Raw genomic sequence first — 24650 nt, forward strand, 5'->3', positions numbered from 1 at the left:
TGCAGTTGTATCCTTGGCACATAGATATGTAGCTAAGCAAATATCTTGCTCTGTATATGAGGAAATATAAAAAATGCTTCTGAAAAGCAGCAAAATAAATGATTGATAGTCCATTACAAGCAGGGCCAGCAACAAAATGCTGCAATGTATCCTCTCTTCTAACAGGACTGTTCATATTCAGGGTCGTAGTCGGTCTTTCTCTCCAAGCAGGGCATTCCATCTCCACCTCCACAATTTTTTTCCCAACTGATACCCAATATTCCATGACTACTGCTCAGTCTAAATTGGGCTGCTTTTTGAGATTTTGCCCCCTTGGTTAAAAAAAAAAGTACTTTGGCAAACCTCTGGGTTTCCTTGTGCATGCTGACTCCTCTCTCGTTTGTCAATAGCGGTTTTGACTTAATTTCTGTTGACACTCACCACCTGAGTTAGCTATTAGAAGGCGTGATTACAATCCAGCATACAGCTCTGCTTCTTAAATCCCATTTTAGTTTAGTTTGTTGCTCTTTCCTATTAATAACTAAAGTAACCCTTTCCTATTAATAACTAAAGTAAGCCATGGATGTCAGTGAGGGTTGAACAGTCTGAGCGGGATTTGCACTCTCACCCAACCATGAGATGGCTATGCTTATTTTTTTTATTTTTTTATTTTATTACATTTATATTCCACCTTTCCTCTATGGAGCTCAAGGTGGTATACAAACATGGTTCTCCCCCTCGCGATTTTATCCTCACAAAACCCCTGTGAGGTAAGATAGGCAGAGAGACAATGACTTCCCAAGGTTACCAAGTGAGCTTCATGGCCAAGTGGGGATTTGAACCCTGGCCTTCCAAGTCCCAGTCCGACACTGTAACAACTGCACCACATGGATATATGAAAGTCAGAGAAGCAGTGTCACCATAATTGCCCATAAGCCATTTAAAAGATAGTATGTACATAAACCAATGCAGATTAATTGCAAGTTCCTAAACTCCAGGTGTAGAAGGTGCGATTTTAGGGAGCACCAGCACTGTTTCAGTGCTCCAAGGCCAGTAAATGAACCAAATATTGTGTATATATAGGTCCGGAATGCTGGTCAAGTCAACTGACAAGTCAAATATTAGTCTGAGAACTTCAAGTATGTGAGAGAAAAGAAGAACATCTCTCTTGTTCCCCTTGCTTGCACATCATTATATCAGTCTCTATGACCCCACCCCACCCTGGTCATTTAAAGCCTCAAATGTGTTATATCTTTTCCTTGTTGGGAAGATAATCCAAGCTCTTGATCATTTTGTTTGCCTTTTCCTTCACCTCTTCTTATGAGATGGAGCAACCAGACTATCACAGCCTCTTGCCCTGAATCGTCATTTAATTGCTTTTAAAAATTGAAGCCTCTATAGCAGCCTTTCCCAACCTTTAGCTCCCCAGATGTTGTTTAACTACAATTTCCATCAGCCCCAGCCAGCATGGCCAATGGTCAGGAATGTGGGAACTGTAGTCCAACAACATCTGGGGACCCAAAGGTTGGGAAAGGCTGCTGTAGAAGTTTCCCTTTTAGATGAAGACTCAAGGCAAGAGTCTATAATATTCTGGTCACTTCCATCTGAAAAGAAGCCTAGCCCTTTAGATACAAATGGGTTGGCGGAATGGGGGAGGAAAGCAGGTAGTATTTTCCCCAACTGCTTAGCGAGAGCTAATTCTGCTCCTGTCTTCCCATGTTCTGTTCACCGAGTACAAAGACACTGGGATGACTGACAGGTGCTTGGCACTTATTTAGTTATTTTTATTAAACTTAAATCAAAATTGATTTAGTTTTTTTATATTTAAATTGTCACTTAGCTTTACAGCCTCAGCATCTGCAAGTTTACTCCAAAAAAGCGAGATCAGTGTGGCTTGCTCCCAAGTAAATATGCACAGAATTAGTTTTTGTTCTGTGTTTTGTTTTGTTTTTGCTGGGTTTCTATTGCCTTAACTGCAGTGGTTTGGTTTTCATGGTTTTTGTAAACCTGCCTTTATCCACTGTTGGATAAAAAAGGTGGGAGGAACATTTTAAAAATATGAACAAAATACTATTTTCTCTCTTACTTCTCCCCCACTATTACACCCCCCCAACACACACACACATGCATGCGTGCATATACACACATTCTTAGGCTCATTAAATCATGTTTCTGGTTACCAGCCTGAGAAAGAGCCAGGTTTGAAGACCTCAGTGTATCTGCTGTTAGAACTGCAGTGCAAAGTTGTGCTGCAATAATGACTTGGATTTTCATAAAATCTACAGAATACCTAATGTAGCATTACTCTAGTGTAAGTGATTTGCTTTTGATGGCTAAACAGAATAGCTAGAATTAGAGGCTCCATTCCTAAGTACAACTCCTGAAGTTAAGAGCCACCATGTTCAGTGGGACTACTTCATCTCAAATACATTTGTTTGCAATGTTGAGGTGCCAGCTTTCCTATACTCGTGAGACCTTTCATTCCAGGGCTGGGAGCCTGTGGCCCTCCAGAGAATCCTGGACTACAACTCACATCATCTCTGACTATTGGCCATGCTGGGGTGGGACTGCTGGGAGGTGGAATGTAACATCTGTGGAGAGTCACGGGTCCACACACCCCCACAACCCGCTTTCTGGGCTACCATAAAAAACTGCAAATGCTGCAGTTATACAGGTGAATGCTGGAAAAAAAGAAGGGGAACAATCATGACAATGCTACAGGAGATATCAGTGGAGCTGCTTTATATCGTTACTAGCAGCCTCATAGCCAGTGTTGCTCTGGACTTTTAAGAAACCAAATTTTGAAAGGCTCAGGTCACCAACGTGACTCAAATGCTGGCCAACTGTATCCAAACATAGACAAAAATGTAACCCTCAAGACCCATCATGCAAAGTTTGGTTACAATATCTTTGGAGGTGCTCACATTCTTGGTAATAAACAACTTTCAAAAATATATAATGGATTGCATTATATGGGCAGCAGTGGAGACTGGTGGCTCCAATGCCAGTGGGGCAGCAAATCTGCTCTGGGTTTTAGTCTGAACTTTCAAGGAGCTGGCCAAGGTGCTCCCAGCAACCTTTCAAGGAGTTGGCTATGGTGCTTTCAGCACCTTGGACAGCTCCCTGAAAGCTCAGACTAAAACCTGGAGCATTGGTGCCACTAGTCTCCACTAGTGACTCAGCAGCAATGGCAAAGTGGAGGGGAGCTTGACGCTTGTGCAATTCTTCCTCTGAGTAGTGGTGGCCTTGAGTCCAGTCTCAGTCAGTGGTGCAATTAAGTAATTTTAGACTCCATACTCAGGGATGTTACATGCCCCCTTATTTAGATGATGATATGTAAGACTGTGCTTAATTCAAAATGGGGTAAGCCAGCCCTGCTGACTGGGGGTTCTCTTGTCATTCTGCTGAGTGGAACTTTGGACATCTACCCTAAAGTCTTGTCCTGAAAGGACCATTGCCTTCAGTCCAGTCCCAGATGCTCAATAGAAAGGGCAGTGAATGAACAGGTAGCAGTGACCCTTGCTTCTCCTTGCCACAGTCACCAGTGGTGCCACCAGGGCAGGATTTGGGGGCAGAAGTCCAGGGCCCCATACAGCAGAATGGGAAACACAGGAAGGCTGGCTTACAGTATTTTGAAGAAATGCACATTACCATATAAAGAGGAGGCTCCAGAGTCTAATGTCACACCTGCACACTACATTTCAAGCATGTGCAAATTTTACATAGACCTGTCTTCTTTTTTCCTTTCTTTGGCGGTGTTTATTTTTTTGGGAAAGCATTTAGTAAAGTCTAAGTGGCCATCATAAATATATACCATATCTGAAGTTTTGTTTGTTATTTTTTAAGAGAAAAAGAGGGGGAAATCTTAACTATGCAGTAAAATAGAGGGAATTAAAAGTTTGCCTCATATTTTGCATTGGGGATAAATTTGGATCCTGAATCCAAATTTAAAAATAAGATCCACGTATATGTTATTTTTCAATGTCAATTCAACATTTCCAGCTAAATAAATGCTGCCTACTCCATATTGGCACTAAAATTATGGAACTCTCTCCCTAAGGAATTCCTGGCTAAGGGTGCAATCCAAACTCTTCTCTCCCATCGTTGGGGTTTTGCAGAGAGGCAGGACTACCTCCAGATCCTCAGTCTTGCTTCTTACTCTGGGTGTGGCAGAGGATGGGGGGGCATGATGGTCCAGATTGGGGTCAATGCTGTCATATGATGGCCATGAGAACAGCTTGGGATCCAGTGGATCCCGGTCTGACTCAGCACCGACCCTTCCTCCACCATCGGAACACTCTATTTTGGGGCTTTCTGCTGACCCCCAACACACCTCAGCCTAATCCAATCCCTCCTGCCCAGCCCAGCACCAGGGTGGGGGGTGGAATGCTCTGTAGTTCTTTTCCTGATGGACTTTAATCTAGTCTTGAAGACCCTTTGTTGTGGATATTTTGGAATATTCTTCTAACTGCTGTTTTACGACAAATGCTTGCTGCTTTTTACAACTTCTGCTGCCTTTTTGTGTTTTGCATTTTAGATACTATTTAAATTGTTGTTGTTATGTGCCTTCAAGTCGACCATGACTTATGGCGATCCTATGAATCAGCGACCTCCAAGAGCATCTCTCGTGAACCACCCTGTTCAGATCTTGTAAGTTCAGGTCTGTGGCTTCCTTTATGGAATCAATCCATCTCTTGTTTGGCCTTCCTCTTTTTCTACTCCCTTCTGTTTTCCCCAGCATTATTGTCTTTTCTAGTGAATCATGTCTTCTCTTGATGTGTCCAAAGTATGATAACCTCAGTTTCATCATTTTAGCTTCAAGTGATAGTTCTGGTTTAATTTGTTCTAACACCTGATTATTTGTCTTTTTTGTAGTCCATGGTATGTGCAAAGCTCTCCTCCAACACCATATTTCAAATGAGTTTATTTTTCTCTTATCTGCTTTTTTCACTGTCCAACGTTCACATCTATACATAGAGATTGGGAATACCATGGTCTGAATGATCCTGACTTTAGTCTTCAGTGATACATCTTTCCATTTGAGGACCTTTTATAGTTCTCTCACCACTGCCCTCCCCAGTCCTAGCCTTCTTCTGACTTCTTGACTACTGTATTGTCTCCATTTTGGTTAATGACTGTGCCGAGGTATTGATTGACAAGTTCAATGTCCTCATTGTCAATTTTAAAGTTACATAAATCTTCTGTTGTCATCACTTTAGTCTTGTTGACGTTCAGCTGTAGTCCTGCTTTTGTGCTTTCCTCTTTAACTTTCATCAGCATTCGTTTCAAATCATTACTGGTTTCTGCTAGTAGTATGGTATCATCTGCATATCTTAAATTATTGATATTTCTCCCTCCAATTTTCACACCTCCTTCATCTTGGTCCAATCCTGCTTTCCGTATGATATGTTCTGCGTATAGATTAAATAAATAGGGTGACAAAATACACCCCTTTCTCACACCCTTTCCGATGGGGAACCAATTGGTTTCTCCATATTCTGTCCTTACAGTAGCCTCTTGTCCAGAGTATAGGTTGCACATCAAGACAATCAGATGCTGTGGCACCCCCATTTCTTTTAAAGCATTCCATAGCTTTTCATGATCTACACAGTCAAAGGCTTTGCTGTAATCTATAAAGCACAGGGTGATTTTCTTCTGAAATTCCTTGGTCTGTTCCATTATCCAAAGTATGTTTGTGATATGACTTCTGGTGCCTCTTCCCTTTCTAAATCCAGCTTGGACGACTAGCATTTCTCACTCCATATATGGTAAGAGCCTTTGTTGTAGAATCTTGAGCATTACTTTACTTGCATGGGATATTAAGGCGATAGTTCAATAATTACTGCATTCCCTAGGATCCCCTTTCTTTGGAATTGGGATGTATATGCAACGCTTCCAGTCTGTGGGCCATTGTTTAGTTTTCCATATTTCTTGACAAATTTTAGTCAAAATTTGGACAGATTCAGTCTCAGTAGCTTGTAGCAACTCTATTGATATGCTGTCTGTTCCTGGTGATTTGTTTCTTCCAAGTATTTTAAGAGCAGCTTTCACCTCACATTCTAGAATTTCTGGTTCTTCATCTTACGGTTCCTCCATGAATGAGCCTGTCATCCTGGCATCTCTTTTATAGAGTTGTTCAGTGTATTGCTTCCATCTTCCTTTTATTTCATCTTGGTCAGTCAATGTGTTCCCTTGTTGATTATTCAACATCCCTACTCTTGGTTTAAATTTCCCTTTCATTTCTTTAATCTTTTGGAATAGGGCTCTTGTTCTTCCCTTTTTGTTGTCCTCTTCTATTTCTATACAATAACTATTGTAATAATTCTCTTTCTCCCTACGTACTAGTCACTGTATAGTTGCATTTAGGGTTCTGACCGTATTTCTATCTCCTTTTGCTTTTGCTTTCCTTCTCTCTTTAACCATTTTAAAAGTTTCTTCAGTCATCCATTGAGGTCTTTCTCTCTTTTTAAGTAGAGGTATTGTCTTTTTGCATTCTTCCCTGATAGTGTCTCTGACTTCAGTCCATAGTTCTTCTGGTTCTCTGTCAACTAAGTTTAAAGCCTCAAACCTGTTCCTTATTTGATCTTTATATGCTTCTGGGATGTTATTTAAATTGTATTTTGGCATTATGATTGCTTTGTTGTTCTTCTTTAGCTTTACTCTGATTTTCGATATGACCAGTTCATGATCTGTACCGCAGTCTGCTCCTAGTCTTGTTTTCACAGAAAGTATGGAACTTCTCCAACTTCTGCTACCAATTATATAATCAATTTGATTCTTATATTGACCATTTGGTGATGTCCATGTGTACAGTTGTCTTTCTGGTTGCTCAAAAAAAGTGTTCGCAAGAAACAAATTATTGGCTTCACAAAATTCAACCAGTCTTTCTCCTGCTTCATTTCTGTCTCCTAAGCCCCATTTCCCCACAATTCCTAGTTCTTCTCTGTTCCCTACTTTTGCATTCCAATCCCCCATGATTATCAGGACATCTTGTTTTGGTGTGTGACCAATTCTTCCTGTACTTCTACATAAAATCTCTCCAATCCTCTTCTTCTGTGTTTGCTGTTGGAACATAGACTTGGATGATGGTTATGTTAATAGGTTTCCCATTTAATCTCATTGATATCACTTGCTCAGACCTTGCATTGTAGCTCCTAATTGCTTTTGCTACATCCCTTCTCACTATTAAAGCAACCCCATTTCGTCTTAATTTCTCATTTCCTGCATAAAATATTTTGTAGTTGCCTGACTGAAAACGTTCCTTTCCCATCCATTTTAATTCACTCACACCAAGTATTGTAATGTTGATACTTCCATTTCTTGCTTGACAATGTCTAACGTGCCTTGGTTCATGCTTCTCACATTCCATGTTCCTACTGTGTGTGTTGTACAACTCCAGACTCTCCTTTCGCATCTGTGTGCATCAGCCTCTGGGGTTCCTTTTGGCTTTGACCCAGCTGTGTCATTAGTCACAGCGCTACTCATACTTGTCCTTTGTTCTTCCCCAGTAGCTCGTTGAGTGCCTTCTGACGTGGGGGTCTCATCTTCCAACACTATCTCGTGTTGCATTTTGGATACTCTGTTCATAGGATTTTCGTGGTAAGAGGTATTCAGAGGTGGTTTACCATTGCCTTCCTCTGAGTTTGGATGCATCTTAGTCTGGTGTCTCAGCTTTGACCATTCCGCCATGGGTGCCCCTGCTAGGAGTCTAGCCTCTTGGCATTGCTCTCAACTTCTTCAACACTCTCAAACCCCCTCACCATGTTAAGGTGTGCATCCTAGAGGGGGATTTAAATTGTACTTTGGGTTTTTTATACTTGTAAAGTCTCCATGGAGTTTTGTGCTGAAAGGTGGCATATAGATGTTTATCATAAAATGAAAAACACTGTACATATATATATATTGGAGATACAGTATTTGTTTCATTTTCCAGTATTAAAATATTTCCAAATTGCTTGGAAAGAACACCAGGAGAGGGCCATTGTACTTATGTTTTGGTTTGGGTTTCCCATTACTGTCTGGTTGGCCACTGTGGAAAGCCAGATGCTGGCCTGAAGAGACCTTTGGTCATATGCAGCATGGCTCTCCTTTTGTTTTTATGTGAATCCTAAAAGGAGGTAGAAGCGTGTGTGAGAGAGAGAGCGAGAGAGCACCACATTACCTTCAACATTTCTCCACTTGTTTAAACCATTTTTTAAAAAATTTGAACGCAAATCTGTGAAGGAGGGATGGGGAATCTTACCTGGTAGGTTGGCCACATACACATTGCCCAAAAGGTGGAAGCACATCTCCAAAAAAAAAAAAAAAAGGACACAGATTTGTATGTGTCCTGAATATACTAATTCATATAGATACATGCAAATTTTAGAAATGATCACTATAATTTAAATAGAAAAATAATACATCTCACCTTAGTGTGGAAGACTGTGAACAGGTGACTTGCACACCAGCTTAGCATACTATCCAGTTGCTGTCTGTTAATGGGCAACTTCAAGGCCACTGATTTCCCTTCTTAGGGTCCATTATCTTTGGACTGGACACAGCCCTTCAAACAAAGGACTCTAAAATAAAACACACAGCCACCCTGCTCTTGGGAGAAAAAGAGGGTCTCAAACATTGGAGCCTGAACCTCCATGCAGCATTCCTAAAAGAATTACAACCTGAGAGTTTTAATGAAAAATTATTAAAATGGCCTAGGGCTGAACCTCTGTATTCAAGCAGTCTGTATTCAATAACTCCATATTCAAATCCTTTTGAAATGCTCCTATGTACTTCTTTTTAATGCAGCAGCGAAGAGGTTTTGAAAAGCATAGGTATGAGAGCTGAGACAATTCATTTTTAAGTTTGGATTGAATACTCAGGCTTGTAATTTGACATAGGTTTCCGAGTATTTGGGTTTCCTTTTATTTTGGCATTTTTTTGTTTGCATATGATCTGTATTCAGAGTAGCGTATAACTATGCAAAGTAATCTACTTTCAAACATAAGGAAAGGAAACACCCTTCTCCTGCTTATGTAACAGCACTGTTGCACTTAATGCCAGTTCTAGTTAATGAAGGCATCTGATCTCAGCAGCAAAAGAGGCACTGAAGCAATATCTTTGTTGGAGCTCCTCGTTTATGTCACTTGTTGTGGTACGGAGATACTTCTCTCTGCCAAAAGCATGTTAAGGCAGATAAGTCTATGTCTAAAGTTGCCTGCACTCAAAGATAAAAGGGAGGAGGTTGCTAAATGCTGGGAGCATTCTGCTTCTTGTACTGGTGCCTTTTTGGTACTGAAGTTCTTGTTTTATTTCTAATGTGGCTTTCAAAGGCAAAATGTGTGAAAAACCTCCCCCCTCACTTAATTTTGAGCCAGGATTCACTGAGGTTTAGCCCCATGTTCTGTGTGGCATCTGAGCACTGGGAAGTGTGAAGTGGCATGAAAGAAAATGTGCTTCTGAGGTTGTACAGGGTGCTTTCCCAACAACCCTGGATAGTTGTGATGGGCAGCTATGTATCGAAGGTTGGCAGGAAAGGAGGATGTTTATGTGAAGGCAGCCTTGAGACCCAGAAGCTGTCAATTAATTTATGCATTAGCTTCATGTATGTCATCTTCTGTGTAATCCTTAAATAGTCTTTCAGGGTAGGTCACAGCTATTATATCCATATTTCAGATAGGATGCAGAGGCTGAGAGAAAGTGAATTTCCTGTGGCTAACTAAAATGATAAAGGAATCTTGTGGTGTGTTGTAGACTGACAGATTAATTACGGCATAAGCTTTCATGGAATAAAGTCCACTACATCAGATACTCTCTCTCTCTCCCTCTCCCCCTCTCCCCCTCCCCCTCCCTCTCCCTCTCCCCCTTCCTCTCCCTGGGATCAAATGCTCTTGAAGTGCCAGAAGTACAACCCCCTTTCACAAATTCCCTCCACATGAACAGCAAACAAATGAAACGGGGAATGGGAACATGCCCTTTGATACTTTCAGCAACACCACTGCACTGCACTGGTTCTGTCTGAAACCTCCATTTGGAAAACCAAAGGTCTGAAAAGGGCCACTTATTTGTGTACTGTAGACATTTGTGTTCCTAAGCCAGGGCTGGGGAGCCGATGACTCCTCCAGACATTGTTGGACTACAGCCCCGACCATTGGCCATGAAGGCTGGGTTTGATGGGAGTTAGGGTCCAACAACATCTGGAGGGCCACAACTCCCCCTACCATTCCTGTTCTAAGCAGTGTTCTGGAGCAGGGTCAGTGGAGTGAAGCAATGTTGGTGGCAGAGCCAGCAGGCGTAATCTGCCTCTCCATACTTGCTCTGTAAGTCTAGGGCCCAGCTAAGTGCCTGTTGGCAAATATGCATACAGAGAGTTTCTGTTCTGAGGTGTGTTCTTGGATAAGATAGCATATTTTCTGGCCTGGTCACATCATCCTCACCCCATCAGTTTTCCCCCAAAATGGCTGCAAATCTTCAAACTGCCCAATGTTGGTTTTAGGTTTTAGAAACTGTTGATTTTAGGAAGACAATTATTATTATAAACTTGTTGTTCCTATGAACATTTTGAATTATTTGATTCGTAATGCTGATTGCCCTAAAGTAAACAGTTTTTAAAGAAAATGAGATGTTATTCACAACAGCAGTGATGGGTACTAGAATGGCCACCTACTGTGTTCATGGCTGTGATAAGATTCGTACCCAGGACTTTGTCAATGCACATTCTTAGGGTGCAGCTAAAGCCTAGTTGTTAGGAACCAGCTTTCAGCACCTCGGACAGCTCATTGAAAGTTTGGTCTAAAACCATGAGCAGATTCACTGCCCCACTGACATTGGATCACCAGCCTCCACGCTGCAATATGCAGGTCCCACTTATTCCACCCTAATTGTCAAGTTTTGTTCTTCCTGAATGCAGCAGCAAAATCTTACATTGACTTCACCTTCCTATTATGTATATGTGTTCAAAATATAGGGATGGGTGAATGTGTCAATATCCCTCCATTTCTAATTTTTCCACTCTTAAATTCACTTTTGAACATTTCCACATCAATTTGCAATTTTCAAAAAACAAGTCCTCATGGAAATTCAGCAGCATTTTCGTGCTAACTTCTCCTAATATACAAATCTTTGTGTGCAATTTTACCTAATAGACACATTTTTAACAAAGCAATTTCTCCTTATATAATGCATTATTACATACTATTTACACTAATATATGCATTTTTATAGACACTTTGCCCTGGAATATGCATTTTTTTATACATTACGTGGCTGGAAAACTGTATTGCAAAATTCTGAGAAGTGCAAATTTTGAAGGATGGCTGTGTTTTGGTTTGCATATTGTTTTGGAAAGTGTGAATTATTTTGGTTTACCTACAAATGTGAACTGAATCAAATTTCTCCCCCATCTAGCAAAATAACCCTCCAGCCAATAATTAACTCGGGCTCTAAAATCATATTTGTTTGGGACATTGCATTTTTGTGTTTTATTGTTTCAAAGGAAAACAACCTCTTTCCCATGAATAAGTATAATAATTCTCTTTTCTGCTAACAGAAAAAAAACTGCAGTAAGACAATTGCTACCATAATTTTAGTTGTATCTGTCTTATACACAAAGGGTTATAAAGATAAGATATACCACCTAAAACCAGCATAATCTCAGGATAAGAAGTAGGGACTGATGACCTGGGTTATATAGCCTTAGTGCAGGGGAAACCCTGAGGTTTGTGTTTGCTTCTTTTCATAGGAAAACCTAATCAAACTTGGCGTGGAAAACAAAAGTCTTTGGAAGGTCAGTGTACAGAAAGGGAGGAGAATAAAAGTTACTAGGTGATACCTTTCTATTCATCCATAAAGTTAGTTTAATCCTGCACAGAAAATACATTCACCTTGATGTCAAGCTTTTGGTGTACATCTGATGAAGTGGATGTTAGTCCACGAAATATTTTGCCAGAATTAGTTTAAGGGTGCTGAGAATTATAGCTCTGTGAGGGGTAAAATTCCCAGCCCTCCTGGCAAACTACAGTTCCCAGGATTATTTGGAGGAAGCCATATATGGTGTGTATGCAGCCTTGGTCTTTAAGATGGCAGAAGAATTTTTGTTGTGTTTGTTCCAGTGCATGAGAGATGCTTCTTAATATCTGAGGGATTCTTTTTTTATTTCAATGGGAAGGATAAGGCATAATTAAAAAAAAAAGTTAAAGCCAATACCTTTTTAAAAATAATATCTTTAAAACATTAACAGAAGTATAGTTTCCAAATCAAATGAAGCACTAGTTCCCGTCTATTCGGCACTGGTTTGGCCTCATCTTGAGTAATGTGTCCAGTTCTGGACACCGCACTTTAAGGATGCAGACAAACTGGAACAGGTTCAAAGGAGGGCAATGAGGATGATTGGGGGATTGGAAACAAAGCACTATGAGGAGAGACTCAAAGAACTGGACATGTTTAGCCTGGAGAAGAGAAGACTGAGGGAAGGGATGATAGCACTCTTCAAGTACTCAAAAGGTTGCCACACAGATGAGGAGCAGGATCGCTTCTCGATCATCCCAGAGTGCAGGACACAGAATAATGGCCTCAAGTTATAGGAAGCCAGATTTCAGCTGAACATCCGAAAAAACTTCCTAACTGTTAGAGCATTACAACAGTGGAACCAATTGCCTAGGGAGGTGGTGGGCTCTCCAGCACTGGAGGCATTCAAGAGGCAGCTGGACAGCCACCTGTCAGATATGCTTTAAGTTGGGTTCCTGCATTGAGCAGGGGGTTGGATTTGATGGCCTTATAGACCCTTTTCAACTCTACCATTCTATGATTCTATGAAAACTGAAGCATGGCATATGGATCCAACAGATTGAACTAAAGGCTACTATTCTGGGTAAAAAAGGGGGCTAAGGAGGAAGTCTTGACTTCAGGTCTGACCTCTAATGTTAGCAAGATATGAGTCATGCATTGTATTTATTATTGTGAACCATGCACAGAACCCATATGGACTTTTCCTTGTACTCCTTAATTTGCTATCGTTTCTTGAGCTCTTGCCAGTGAGGAACCTCTGTATTTAATGTGATTCCATAATACAACAGTATTCTATATAAATGGTGACTGATGGTTAATAAATATTGATTATGTATTGGTATTTCTTGATTTTATTTTATTTGCATTCCTAAGAATTTGGGTAGGAGACAAAGAAAACTTCATAAGCTCATCAAGGGGTCAATGAACTCAGACGTTTGGGAAACCCCACTTCAAAGCCTATGTGGCCAGGTTTAGAGCATTCTTCCAGTCTTTGCCTGACGTTATGATCTGCACTGTAGCAGCTATCATGGATTTAATCAGCAGAATGAAAAAAAACACTCTTGACATCTGAATCCGCCCCGAGAAACATTTTAAGCATAAGAGGAGAGATTGGAGGAATTTCTGAGGATCCAAACTCTTAGGATTCAAGTCAGAAATCCAACACTGTCCATTCTACTTTATGATAGCAACCTACTCCACAAGGTTGTACAAATGAATGAAATAAAGTGCCTGTTAAGCCTTTTGAATGCTTTAACTGCTATGCAAAGAATTACTAATTAAGACGACTTCCATGGGAATTAAGGGCATTTGGAGGAGTGTCATTTCTGACTACCTCAGCTGTACAACAGGAAGTTGGGACATTCCTGTTCTGATCTTCCTAGAAAGATGGGGGGAAGGCAGAGAGAAGGCTGCTAAAATATTGCATTACAGAGAGGTGTTTTCTCGTTGTTTTTAAGTCGCTAAACAGCATTGCTTGTAATTGCAAAATAGATCTGCAAAGAGTGAGTCTAGAGAAGCTACATATACAGAAGCTACAGACAAACAAGGCCCTGATTCTTTTGCATACATGAAATGGGATAGCTCTTTTTTTTCCCCTCCGGAGCTTTTGGGAAACTGTTTGCAAGAGTGTATGGGGTTTTATAGTGCTATATACTAATCAGGTCAAAGAGCAGAGAAAGCATTTGCTCCCATTCTGTTCAGAGACGGAAATAATTGTGCCCTGTAGTCAAAGTATGTGCAAACAACTTCAAGCCTACTTTTGTGTCAGTTTCTGCTTACATGTAAATCAAGACTGAGCCTGTTTCTTTATAAACAGCAGAACCTTCCCGTGAACAAACTATCGAATAAAGAAGTCTCCAGTTAAGGACAAAGTGGGTGCGGAATGGAAGAAGCTATACCTGGCTTAGGTTAAAAACAGGAGCCAAGAGGATTCTAGCTTCTGTGTATATGTAGCAAAGCTGGTCCATTTTGATCCCCACAAAAATGGGGAGAAATATGGCAACTTTCAGGGGGGCAAGCAAATTTGATTGATTGTCTTACCTGGACAAGGTGGCCAAATGTTTTTTTTAAAAGTTCAATATTCTAGTCTTGGTGTACAAAGCCCTATACAGCTTGGGACCAGGATACCTGAAAGTCTGTCTTATCCCTTATATACCCAGTCAATCAATGTGCTCTGCAGGTGAGGACTGAGGACCTCCTGCAGATACCATCTTATCAGGACGTCCATTCCGCACAACATAGGAAATGGACCTTTAGCATGGCGGCACCTACCCTGTGGAATTCCCTCCCTTAACATATTAGACAGGTGCCATCTCTGTTATCTTTTCGGTGCCTGTTGAAGACCTTCCTCTTTCAACTAGCCTTTTAAGTTGAGACCTTATCCCAGTCTGCGTCCGTGTTGGAATTACTTTTCAATATGTTTTTAAACCTTTTTTAAAAAATGATATGTTTGTAAACTTTTTTAAGATGTCTTGAAAACTTTTAAAAATGTTTTTTAAAGTTGTTTTAATGTATTTTAAAGTCTGTTTTTATGATGTTTAAAGTGTTTTTAGTGTTTTTGTTTGCTGCCCTAGGCTGCTGCTAGGAAGAAGGGTGGGATACAAATAAAATCATAAATAAATAAATAAATAAAATCTTTCAACAAAAAGCAAAATGTACTGTCACTTCAAGAGACAGCTCAGCTGTGCTCATCAACTTGGATGCATTTTGGATGCAGGAGAGAGCCTTTTCAATTGTGGCTCCCAGACTTTGGAATTCCCTGCCCCAAGAAGCCCCTCTTTGCTCCCTCCCTGATGGTTTTCCGGAAACTTGTAAGAACTGTTTTGTTCCAGAGAGCCTTTGGTTGGAACTGACAGGTCAGCCTGACACTGTTTAAAGTTTTTTATCTTTTATTTTTATCTTTTAAGTTCTTTTATTCTCACTCTCTTATATGTGTATGCACAGATATACATTTATGTATGTTTGTATGTGTGTATGTGTATGCATAATGCATTTTATGTATTTTAATTGTATTTTATGCATTTCAATTTACTGTTTTTATTGTGTTTTTATTGTGTATTTTACTATATATGTGTGCTATTTTACTGTAGCTGCCCTGAGTGTCCTATTGTAGGGTAGAAGGGCAGGATAGAAATATTTCAAATAAATAAATAAATAAATAAAATTTTAAGAACAGAATGCCCCAGGGCACAACAGAATTCTGTTCCAGAAACACAGATATGTTCCACTTGAAGCAATGGCAAGGCTTTTGAGGGGGTTGTTTAAAATGAAAAGGGAGAGGGAGAGAGAGAGAGAGAGAGAGAGAGAGAGAGAGAGACCCTCTGCTGTCTCATCTTTAAAGGTAAAAACTGAAAACCCAATGTTTCAGAAACCTTTTTGCCCCATCCCTAAAACCAGCAAGAGAATTCTGGGCCAAATATTTTGGCCCAGCACAACCGTTAACATTGCAACATCATTGTGCAGAGTAGTATGCCTCTGGATACCAGTTGCTGGGGATCACAAATGAGGGAGAGCGCTGTTGCACTCTGGTCCTTCTTGCAGGCTTCCCATAGGCATCTGGTTGGCCACTATCAGAGCAGGATGCTGGACTAGGCAGACCATTAGCCTGATCCAGCAGGGATCTTCTTATGCTCTTATTATAAAAGAATAGATCCCTTTCACATACCCTTTGTATGACCACCCGAATGCAGAAGGCCTCTTCCTCGTCGAACCCACCCCTATAGCTTCATTTTCTGCCCCCTCTGGGTCGGACCTCTTTGGTGCTCTTTTTAATAGTTTTGTTTTTTGTTTAGCCACATGGAATTCTATTGCTTGGTACTCCTTTTTCTGTTCTCTACAAATTTTAACAGAAGCATCTGACTGCCAGCAGAGAGAGAGAGAGAGAGAGAGAGAGTAATGGGCTTGTTTTTGCAAGTGTACCCACCTGGTAGATTTGTTGTTCCACAGGGTTCTTTTGAGATACACAGCTTTAAGGCATACATTGCAACCAGCTTGTCCAAGATATTCTGTCTGAGCCATGCAAGAGTTTTAGTTGGTGTGTGGCTAAATTAGGAACACATATAACATTTATGAGGGAAAAGGAGCTAGTGACATACATAGAGATAACATCTGGTCATTATAAGAGCTACTATTTAACTTTAAGAATTGCTGCTTGGGATTGGTGTTTTTCCTCTTCTCATCCCTTTCTCCTTTTGTGTCATGTCTTTTTAGATTGTAAGCCTGTGGGCAGGGACTGTCTTGTTGTAATTAATTGTATGTAAGCCGCTCTAGGAGTCTTTTCAACTGCAAAGTAGGTTAATATGCTAATATATTATTATGTTAATATATCCAAATAAATAAACAGCTCAAAGTGCTTCCCAAAGTGTTTCAGGACTCAAACTGCAGTTTATATATTGCATCATCTTCATTAGAGGAAGCCTGTATTCATATATACCGTGTTGGTGGCACAGAACATGTAAAGTCTGGAATATTGATTTATTGAAATTATTTTTTACCTTACTTTTTAACTGAAAAGACTTCCAGAACAGGTTACAAAGATCAGCAGTAAGAGAGTCCCTCACCTCAGTCTTGCAATCAAAAAGACATAACACATGAGGAAAAAGGGAATGGAATGGAGGAGAAAAAAGCAAGCTCAGGAACCAGTTCTTAAAGTTACATTTCTTGTATGAAACAGCTCACATTTCTTGGGATTGAGGCAAACCACAAGCTCTGGTTCAAACATAATGCTAAGCCAAACCATGGTTTAACTCCATGTAGCATAGCAGGACCAGGGGAGGAGCAGTATGGCCACGATTTTTGCTCTGGGTGCCCACACTGCTGCTTGTTCTTGCTAAGCCATAGTTTGGCTTAGTGTTACAAATCAGGCCATTGTCTGAAGTTGGGCAACCAAAAATCACTTTCTTAAAATCTTGCACTCATTGTTGCAACCCAGCAGAACCACTCTTCAAAACAATTTATTATGCTAAATTCATTTCCCCCCTTTAAAAAACGAGGAAAAGATTGTAGTCATGTCTTGCTTTCTTCTGTCCCTGAATTTCTGAACCTCACATTCTTTGGCCTTTTTGGCATGAACTATTTGCTAATAGCAAATCACATCTTGACAAACTGGAAACCTGGGCAGGGAATGCTTTTCATGCTTAGCAATAAAGCACTAATTGATCTTGTACACAATCTACAAAATGCTAAGCACACTTTGCTTAATTAATTCTTCCACCACTTCCCAGCAGTCAGTGTAAGAATTATTAAATGGGGAGCAAGATTATAGAATGGCCAGGGATTCCTGTCTGGAATGAAATGTGTGCTTACCTCTTTCTCCTATGGATATCAATAGGGCTTGAATGCTTAACTTTGACAGGATCATGCTCATTGGCAAGCTGTCCTGCACACATCTACAGTTTACTCCTATATATGGTTACTCAAAAGAAAGTTTTCTCATTCTGATCGTTCATAAGCATAGCAATACCAAGATTTTCTGAGGTTTGACTCTTTTTTTTTGTATTTGGAGTAGAAATGGGGGAATGTGTAAATTTTCTCATTTTCTCTCTTAAGTTCAGTTCTTAATATCTCCAGTTTGCGAAATTCTGTAAAACAAGTCCTCATGAAAATTCAGTAGCATTTTAGTGCACATTTCTCCTTATATGCATATCTTTGCATGCAAGTTTGCCTAATAAACACATTTTTGCAAAACATTTCCCCTTATGTAATGCATTTTTGTATGCTATTTTCACTGCTATATGTGTTTTTATACACATTACTTGGTTGGAGGACTGCATTGCAAAATTCAGAGAAGTGCAAATTTCAAAGGATGGCTGCATTTTGGTTTGTGCATAGTTTTGGAAAGTATGCATTAGGTAGCTTCTTTAATGCGAACTGAATTTCTCTTACATCCTTAACTGGGAGGCAATCTTTTTTTTTAATACCAATATTGTAGAATGAGTGCAATGTGGCCATCAGTGGGCATCCTTGTTGTTTCATGAGAATTATGTAAACATTATTAAATCAAATGTGGCTCAAATATGCAGCACTTCAGATTATGATGGATTTTCAATGTGTTTGTGCTGAACCAGAAATACTGTTGGCAATCTAGTGAACTACTGAACAGATTCCCAGCCCGACGCTTGGGAATTGCTGCTTTCTAGAATTAGAAACACTCTATCAGGAACATAGGAAGCTGCTTATATTGTCAGACCCTTGGTCCATTAAGCACAATATTGTCTATACTGACTGGCAGTGGCTCTCCCAGGTTTCAAGCAGGAGCCTCTCCCATCCTGATCTGGACATGCTGGGGATTGAACCTGGGACCATTTGCATGCAAAACTGATGCTCTGCCACTGAGCTACAGGTAATATTTATTCCTTCTCCCAAGCACAGAGGGCTGGTTCTGGTAGAAGCAACTTTAGTCATATTATTGAATTCCAAAAATTGCCAAAGTACAAAGCACAAGCACCCAAAACTGCTAAAACAATTCTACTGGCAGGACACGCTACAGCTAGCAGGATGAAAAAGGTCAAAGCATGCTTGATAGTAGGCAACCAGTTCTAAGAGAGTGACTAATGTGGTTGCTCCACAGGATAAATACTTGCAGAAATTAGGGATGGAAAGATCTGCAATTTCGGTTCTCTCGGTTTCTCATTTTTCCAATCTTAAATTCAGTTCTGCACATTTCTGCAGCAATTTTGGTGGGTTTTTTTTTTAATTCTCATGAAAATTCTCCAGCATTTAGTGCAAATTTCTCCTAATAAACAGATTTTTGTAGGTAGTTTGAACTAATGTACATATTTTTGCAAGCAGTTCTTCATTACAGAATGCATTTCTGCATGTTATTTTCATACATATATTCATTTTTCTGCACGCTTTCCCCTGTCATATGCATTTTTGTAAACATTGTTTGGTTGGCGAACTGTACTGCAAAATTCAGACAGGTGTGAATTTCAAAGGATGGATGTGTTTCGGTTCTTACATTGTTTCAGAAAGTGCGAATTTGATAGATTCAGCTTAAAATGCGAACTGAATCAAATTTCTTGCCCATCCTTAGCAGAAATGCATCCTCTAGCTTTCTATACAATATATATACACAACATGTGACACATCTACCTGTAAATCAGCCCAACAGCCATGTATACTGATCCCTTTACAGGCTTGGTAAATGGTTGTTGAGAAATTGGTGGGCTGCATTTTGGCTTGGTGCATAATAATTTGAGCGGCTCACTGAGGGCTCCTCTGGCTCACCTGTTGTACAGCATCCAACTTGATTTGCGTGCACAAAGCTTACGTGGTGATTAGACTATACTCAGTCTTTACTGAGTATTTGTGCTGATTTGTTTAGGAGCGGTTACGTCAGTGAGAATTCGTCATGATTTGCCTGTGGGGTGCCTTTCCCTTAATCATTTGTTCATTCCACATTTTTCATTCCTTTTCCCCCTCACTTTTCTAACTGAAAAAGGTGGTGGTATGTTTTTAAGTAGATTTGTTGCACTGGGGCAACAGAGTGCTTTAATTCACTTTAATTGCACAGCTCTACATTTCTAGTATCCCTCCCTTAAAACGACAGTCTGGAGGCACATTGTCAGGGCCGGCCCCAGACATGCCGGGGCCTTTGGGCACAAGCCTGCCCTGGGCCCCGGCGCTCCCCTTCCGCGATTCACAGTAGGATTGCTGCCGCGGATCACATGGCGAGAGCTTTGGAGCCCCCGCCATTCCCTTGCTTCAACCTACCTTTCTCTGCTGTTATGCGGTTGCACGTGCAGCACTGCCCTTAACCAAGATGGCAGCTGAGGTTTCCCTAAGGGGCTGAAGCCTCTGCCGCCATCTTGGCTCATGGCAGGGATGCGCACATGTAGCACACATGTGCGCCATCAACCAAGATGGTGGCAGAAGCTTCAGCCCCTTAGGGAAACTCGGCCACCATCTTGGTTAAGGGTAGGACTGTGCATGAAACTGCACAACAGTCAAGAAGGTTGGGTTGAAGCAAGGGAATGGCGGAGGCTCCAGAGCTCTCGTCGTGCAATCCGCGGCAGTGATCCTGCCGTGAATCGTGGAAGGGGAGCGGAGGGGCCTCTCAGGGGCCCCTGTAGCCCCACGGGCCCTCAGACAGGACCTCACCTGGCTGCCTTTTGGAGCCGGCCCTGCACATTGTAGTTTCATTTCAGAGTAACTCATATGTGGGGGGAGTTAAGGAAGGGAGGGGTAGGTGGATGTTGCCGTCCCAGATGGATCGTGTAGATGCACTTTAAAATTAAAACCAGGGAGGTAAATTTTGGAGATACAGCAGTACCACATTTGATGTACTTTTTGGCACTTCTCTGGAATTGTAACATGCAAACTGTACTGAATATGGGCATTTGACTTACATAGGCCCACCCGCTTCATATGGCAAGCACTGTGTCTACACACCTCAGGAGCAGAATTCTAGCTGAAGAAGAAGATAAGCCCCAACAAATGATTTGAGGCACTCGTACATCAAACTGGCCATCAACCCAACATTAAGCACCTAGGCCAAGAGATAAGCCAAACAGAAACAAAAGGTTTTTTTGGAGTACTCTGGAGCCTGCTGTAGCAATGATGTGTATGTAGGGCAGTATTCAACTAACATGTCCCGTCAGCAGCTCAGCAGAAGGATTACCAGTAGTGCAAGAGGACTTCCCTCTCTTCTCCCCCCATGCATGCCCTGCACCCTCCCCAAATGTGCTCTGGGAGGTTGGGGGAGCCTCTAGAACAGATTTAGGTGGTGCATGGGGGGAGCAGGGGGGAAGTCCCATTCCGCTAGTGGTAATCCTTGCACTGATGGAATGCTTACTTAGTGATGATACAACTCATAAGGTACGTGTGTGGGTATATATATAAAAATAAACTGAAAGTTACATTTCTAAATATTTATACTGTTTTCTGTTGACCTATCACAAGTAGAAGGTTAAATATCTAGACCATAATATGTAGCTAGGCAGGGGACTGCTTTAGAATAACAATATGTTTTTCCCTCATCTGTTGTAATGTGTGTTCCTCCTCAAACAAGAGCCAGTGGAAATGCATCTGTTCTGTGACTGTAGAAGCTCACAGCGTCTGAGGTTATCCTACCCTGCTTTTCTATCCCCTCTGCAGTCACTGTGAACTCGACCGGCTCCCAAGGGATTGTCAGATTGGAAGAGGGTTCAGTCTGTTCTATGTAACTAAACATTGGGAGCTTTAAATGGACAACATGTGACCAGGCATCATGAGTCTTTGGGAAAGCTTTGACTTTTGAACTCTTCAATGGATAATGAAAGGGCAGAGGGGGGAGAACTCTTGCAAGACCGATTTAGACGCTACTGCTGAAATAGTGGCTAAAAGGTTTCCTTTCCTTTTCACTTAGACCATTTTTTTTAGAGATCATTGGGTTGGATCCAGACTTACAGAGCAATCCAAACCCCAATCCAATGTGGATAACTAAGTTTCAGATTGGAAAAAATGAGAAACGGAGAGAACCAGAATGGACAGATCTTTCCATCCCAGCTCAGTTGCTTCTGTTATTGGTAAGAATATAAGAAGAGCCAAGAATGGATCAGACCAAAGGCCTATATAGTCAGTCCTGCATCCTGTTTCCCTCAGTGGCAAACAAGATGCCTGTGGGAAGCCCACAAGGAGGACATGAGGGCAATAGCCTTTTCTTGCTATTGACCCCAGCAATTGGCAGTCTTTAATCATAGAAGTAGCATATAGCTGTCATCCATTGATAGCCCTCTGATTGTCCTATCTCTTGTTTCTTATACTATACACCATTTTAGTATAAATAGGTCTTTCTGCAAGAAGATGACTTAAAGTTAAACCATTTTAATTTAGTGCAAATGCTTCAAAATGTTATTTAAAAACAAAACTGTTTTTAAGGAGAGATGTCATGAATCTTTTTTTTTATGACAGTCATTTAGGACACAATCCAGCCAAGCCTGAAAACTTTGAAGTCCCATTGCTTTCCATGGGAAATTAAGCTTGTGCTTAAATCACTCTTTGCTTTGAAATCAGTGGAACTTATTTGTGCTTAACTTTGGCTGCATTGTGATTTTAACTTCAATTGTTTTTAAAAGAAACAATGGAGTCAGCACCGCTTATTTTCTCTGCCAGCAAGATTTTCTCTTGCTCAAGTTCCATATTGAAATATTTATTCATGGACATTTAGTACATTATATTAATAGGACAATTTTGGGGTCGAGTTGAGAGCATTTTAAGTCTCTGTAGCAGCACATCTCTTAAGGCATCTTAGATAATGAACTGATTTCAGTACTGATTATTACAATGATAGCTTCATTCAGGACATTTGGACAATTGGTTATCCAACTAAGAAAGCTAGTTTTGTTCATCAATTTCAGTGGGTATGACTTTGTAACACCAAGTTGTATCCAACTATCACCTTTTGATTTAAATACAAGCTGGACCTGCAACAATAAGGAGTGTGGAGTGCTCCTGTTCACTGTTTTGGTCTCAACATATATGCTGGAGCAGGGTCTTTATGGTGATGGCACCCACACTTTGGAATAGTTTCCTCAAGGAGAATTATCAAGCTCCTGCATTATTTAAGTTCTGAAACATTAACACTTTTTACTAATACTTTTCTTGTATGGTTATTCTTATTTTGTGATTTGTAGGCTTATTGTGTGCTGGAACAAGATGTTTTTGCATTGGAAGCATTGTATTTATGCAGATAAATAAACAGATACACAGTCAATTGTGGGCAGTGAAGGTGGAGCAGCATTACATAACTGGCTTATGGATGGTGATGGTTACTGCCACTTACCAAGAGGGGAAGGGGTGGGGAATGAGGTGTGTGAGTGCAGTAGCAGAGCCAATCTGATACTTATGCCACTGCTGTGCCTGCACCACATTGAGCTCCCTCCACCTTGCCCCTCCTTCTTGGTATGTGTCAGCAACGCCTGGTGTCCGGAAACCAGGTACGCAGTGCTGCCCTGCCTTCACCCCCCCCAAAACACTACTGTGCACAGTAATTCCAATTCTTTTTAAAACTTAGCAATATTTTGTATTCTCCCAATGGGGGAAAGCAATCCAGTTGAACCAAACTGAAGTGTAGAGTTATTCCCAGCATTTAATTCCTTTCAGTCATTCATTAAAAGATAACGTGTTCTCCTGGGCATCTGCTTCAGAGGGTGTGTTTTTAATTTATCATCTAAAATACACCTAACTTACGGTATTCTCTCTGTCATGTGTGCACACACACAGCGTAGTAGAAGTGTATTAAATACACTGAATTCCTTTTAATTTGTATCTGCATGACTATGTCAATTCCATGTTTGTACCAGGAGCCATAAAAGGGTTTTCTTGCATTGACAAACTAAGGAATTACATTCATTCCAAGTGGGCTTTTTCAAGGGAGTAGGTTGACAGCATTCCAAATAAAACTACAATTTGTGCTAGCCTGTGTGCCTGCAGTATGCCTGTGTCAGTCGGTTGTGACCTGAAAATAATACAGACAACTTTTACAAAGTTCAGGGCCAGCCCTGCCATTAGGCAAAGTGAGGCAACTGCCAAATGCAAGGGCAGGGGCAAGTAGGGACAGCAATTTCCCCAGCTCTTTGTGTACCTCAGAGCTTTGTGTGCCACATGGCCTGTCCTGTACCCCAATAAGTAGCCTGTTGCCCTCAAATGCAGTATCTTGCTGCCAGAATTGAAGTCAGATTCCACTGCCTGTCCAGTCAACGTTTGACAGCCCTACACACATTGACTGGGGCGGTCTGAAGTAGGACGCCTGCTCTACATGGGTAAGCTCCCCACGTGATTTAGAATCCTGACTGTGCCAGCTTCAAATTATGCAGGGAGTTTGCTCAGGTAGAACAAGCTGGTGCTTCACACACCTTCCCCCTCTGGCACAAAGAAGACTGTGGGGTCAGGTGACATGGATGGCATGGTGGCCTCTAAACATGAACCCACTCTCCTTCTAATTGTGTGAGTTGCTGAATGCCTGAATCAGGCTTTGGTCATGTCATCTGGGTTTCTGCCACCAGCCTAGACACAGTATTTGAACTAGCTGCAGTTTCCAAACAGTCTTCAAAGTTGTCCTCATATAAAGCTAATTGCAGTTATCCAACCTAGAAGTTCATAGAAAGGTCCGGTTCGGAATAAACCTCCCCCCTGGGATAAAAACCAAAGAAATGATGAAATTTTAAAAGGGGTAGGCCTAGAAGTAGGCATTGTGAGAGCAGGGGCACAGGATATAAATTCAGAAGAGCAAAATTACCACAGGCCTAACCACAAGTGCCAAAGACACTTGAAGAGAGACACTGCTTACAAGTGCCTGTACGCTAATGCTAGGAGCCTCCGAACCAAGATGGGAGAACTGGAGTGCTTGGTCTTAGAGAAGAGCATTGATATAGTGAGCATAACCGAGACCTGGTGGAATGGAGAAAACCAGTGGGATACGGTTATCC

The 24650-nt window shown here is 41.1% G+C and overlaps 1 protein-coding gene across 2 annotated transcripts in view; it reads left to right on the forward strand.

The window, feature by feature from the left end:
• Positions 1 to 24650, forward strand: part of EPAS1 (endothelial PAS domain protein 1) — a 191575-nt gene that overhangs the window by 44957 nt on the left and 121968 nt on the right. Inside the window, exon 1 of one of the 2 annotated variants that reach the window (XM_061625431.1) lies at positions 4517 to 4629. The exons of the other annotated variant lie outside the window; for it this stretch is intronic. Within the exon in view, the coding sequence (XP_061481415.1) occupies positions 4559 to 4629 (71 nt within the window). The 5' untranslated portion in view covers positions 4517 to 4558. Of the gene's footprint in view, positions 1 to 4516; positions 4630 to 24650 lie in introns of those variants that run through there. 2 annotated transcript variants of the gene reach the window in all.

This window comes from Rhineura floridana, chromosome 4 (assembly GCF_030035675.1).
Source record: "Rhineura floridana isolate rRhiFlo1 chromosome 4, rRhiFlo1.hap2, whole genome shotgun sequence".
In the NCBI taxonomy this organism is placed as follows: domain Eukaryota; kingdom Metazoa; phylum Chordata; class Lepidosauria; order Squamata; family Rhineuridae; genus Rhineura; species Rhineura floridana.